The sequence below is a fragment of the Hipposideros armiger genome, unplaced genomic scaffold (genome assembly GCF_001890085.2).
Source record: "Hipposideros armiger isolate ML-2016 unplaced genomic scaffold, ASM189008v1 scaffold_675, whole genome shotgun sequence".
Taxonomy (NCBI): Eukaryota; Metazoa; Chordata; class Mammalia; order Chiroptera; family Hipposideridae; genus Hipposideros; species Hipposideros armiger.
In genome coordinates this window covers 328,375-331,407 of record NW_017732025.1, presented here as the reverse complement: position 1 = coordinate 331,407, position 3,033 = coordinate 328,375, and the positions used below count along the sequence as shown (strand labels likewise).

At 37.7% G+C, this 3,033-nt stretch overlaps 1 protein-coding gene across 1 annotated transcript in view; it reads right to left on the bottom strand.

Annotated features, from left to right (window-relative positions):
* The window catches only part of DNAI3 (dynein axonemal intermediate chain 3), a 97,487-nt gene that overhangs the window by 49,732 nt on the left and 44,722 nt on the right, over positions 1-3,033 (bottom strand). The window contains exon 9 of the mRNA XM_019626408.1: positions 508-715. Coding sequence (XP_019481953.1) covers positions 508-715 — 208 coding nt within the window. The remainder of the gene's footprint in view (positions 1-507; positions 716-3,033) is intronic.

The window sequence follows — 3,033 nt, the reverse complement described above, 5'->3', positions numbered from 1 at the left end:
AAAAAAAGGTTTTTGTTTGTTTAGTGAGAAAAGGGCCAATGGGAGAAGGAGAGAAGGAAGAAAGAGAACAGGGACCTCTCTCTCTGGGAAGTCCCACCTTCACACATTCCTACCTCCCTTGGCTTTTCAGCCCTTTAAAGGAGGTGTGTTTCCTATCTTGTCCAGTAATCAATTGATCATTGAGGCAGAGTGTCAGGGGGAACATTAGCCTTGGGCATCCAACAGCCTTGAGTCAAATCCAGATGTGGCACTGCACCAGCTGGATGACTTGAGCCAGCCAGTCACTTCCCTGAGTTGAGTTTGGTCCTCCTCATGTAAAGCAGAGGTCACAGAGATGTCCCATAGCATTGCTTGTAGGACACATGACTGAGAGAAGGTGGGGAAAGAAAGCATTTGGCAGGTGCCTGGCACTCAGCAAATGGAAGATGTCTTATTGAAATTGAGCTAATTCGCAATTTTACACATAAAAGCAACAGGCTATTTCAATGTCATCACAAAGGGAATCACAGTCTCTTCCATCTCACCATAGATCTCCGGATGCCATGAGACGCAGGTGATCATTTTCTCTGTTAGGTTATGAAGGTCAGTAAAGGACTGGTACTCCTTCAGGTGGGTATCAGACTTGTCCCCAAAGGTGCCTTCTTCCTCTGCCAGGCATTTCCAGTCATCAATAAATGTGTTCATGATTTCATTTTGCTGCAGGGCTATTTCAACACTATTTTGTAAAAAAAAAAAAAAAATCAATAAAGATGTCAGATTTTAGTATTCAATGATATACCTTTCAGCAACTCCCCCTACTTCATTTGTACTAAAAGAAAAAATATATTCTCAACTGTATTTAGTAACTAAATGTGAAAATAAATGACTTAAGAGAAAAAAATAATTCATGGTAGTGTGCTACTCAGAACTTGTAATAATTTGCTGTTCAGCCCTCAGGATGTGGTTAGCTGACAGCATCTAGCTAGCATTTACCATCCACCTTGGTTCCCTGGCCAAGGCTTGCTCTCTCCAGGCCAGTGAGCACAGCAGCTGTGGGGACAGCAGGGCCTGGCCAGTTCTGCCTCCTGCAGGACTCTCCAACTGGGCATCTACATCTGCAGCTCCCTGTCGGGCTGGCTGAGTCTGTCTGCAGCTCTCCCTGCCCAACCCCGCTTTCCTTTCCTTTAATTTTCACAGTGTGACCCTCAGTGAACCTCTCCTTTGAACTTGGTCTCATTCACTTCCTGAAAACCCCAAATTATATATATATATATNCATGAGCAAATATTAATTTCAAGTTCACAATAATTGTCATTTGGGGGTTGATATGGGCAGGCATCACAATAACTCAATTAAGGAATTTATTGGATGAATGAATCATGAATTGTAAAGTCTTGTATTTATTTGAGCTGCTTTCTTTTTAGAGTGTATGTAGGGTTGTCTATGCATATAAATTATATAGTGTATATAAGCAAATAGGGTGGAATAAATCCCGTGCTACTTACCTTAAAGAGAGGTTTCCAGGAGAGATCTAGGTGCAAAAAAGTAGTCGGTATGTCAAAAGGAATTTCAATAGTTTCTTCTTTCTTTTTCTCTACTGGTTGAGGGGTTAAAGCTTTCTGTGGTCTGATATCCCAAAAACAAATTGTGCTTTAAAAAAAAGTTCACATTTTATTTTTTTATTAAGTACAAATAAAGCTGTAACCTCAGGACTACCATCCTTGCTGCTACACATTGAAATGTAATCATGGTTATATTTTAATATTTATGAAACTAAGATTTTTATGAAATGAAATTATTTTGCATTTTGTATTTTAGAGAATTATACAGTTTATAGGGTTATTTAATAACTTTGTTGGTCTTGAGACAAATGTTATCAAGTATGATAATTGAGTTTGGAGACTTACACAATCTTTTTTTTTTAACATAACGGCTTTTTTTGAAATATAACTCATATACCCCCAAATTCACCCATTTAAAGTGCACAATTCAATGGCTTGTAACATATTCAGAATTGTACAACTGTCACCACAGTTTTAGAATATTTCCATCACCTCCAAAAGAAACCAGATTTGCAAATACAGATTAGCAATCATGCCTCATTCAAAAACACAGGGGGCCCAAAAAATGTATACACAGTTTAAGAAAGGAAAACTGTATTAAAATTGTAATACTCAATATATACCAATAACAAAAGATGAACACAAGTCACATTTGACTTCTGCAATTACAAGAGTGCTCAGAGTGGTTACCATCAGCGTCCAGGCACTTCTGATTATGGCGAACTACTAGCTTGAGCATAGATAACATCTCTTAAAATATGTGTACATTTTTTTGTCACCCTTGGTGACAAAAATACAGCTTGCTATATATAATGAGCTAGAGGGGGATAATGCCTTTGCCTTCAGAGCCTATTTTCTTTATCCATAAGTATCTTTCAGGGTTGTTGCAGATATTAAAAAGTGAACCTATTAAAACCCCTAATAGAGTATTGGCATAAACTTCCAATAAATGTATTTCCACTAAATTTATTTTGTCCCTTTAAGTTAGCCATGGTCAATTTCCTTTGGCCTGCAATCATAGGACCTTACCCAATACATGCCCACAGGATGAGTGACGTCTCCTTCACCCCTTTCCCATGCTAATGCTACTTGTGACTGCCTGTCACCCCACCCCACAGCTGCTTCTGCTGCTGTCAGTCTATGGTTTGAGGTGTCATTGTTTCTATTGCGGTCAAAGCTATTAGGAATGGTAAAGGTTTGCCAGTATTTGGATGCTAGATAGTATTATTACTCTTTATGTGTCCCACTTCATTATAAATTTTTAGTTCTATAAATTGGGAGATGCAATTTTTAAAAATAAACATTCTTCAACATAGTTACCAAATTGTTTATAAAGACACTTGATAAATATGCAATAAAAATCTAAATCGCTTTCATTTTCTTAAAAGAAGCTTTCCAAATTAAGTGTGATCTTCATAATTGTAAGATCAAATTAAATGTAAACTAGAGTGTCAGATAAACACATGTCTTGTTAGGGAGACCACTTCATGGA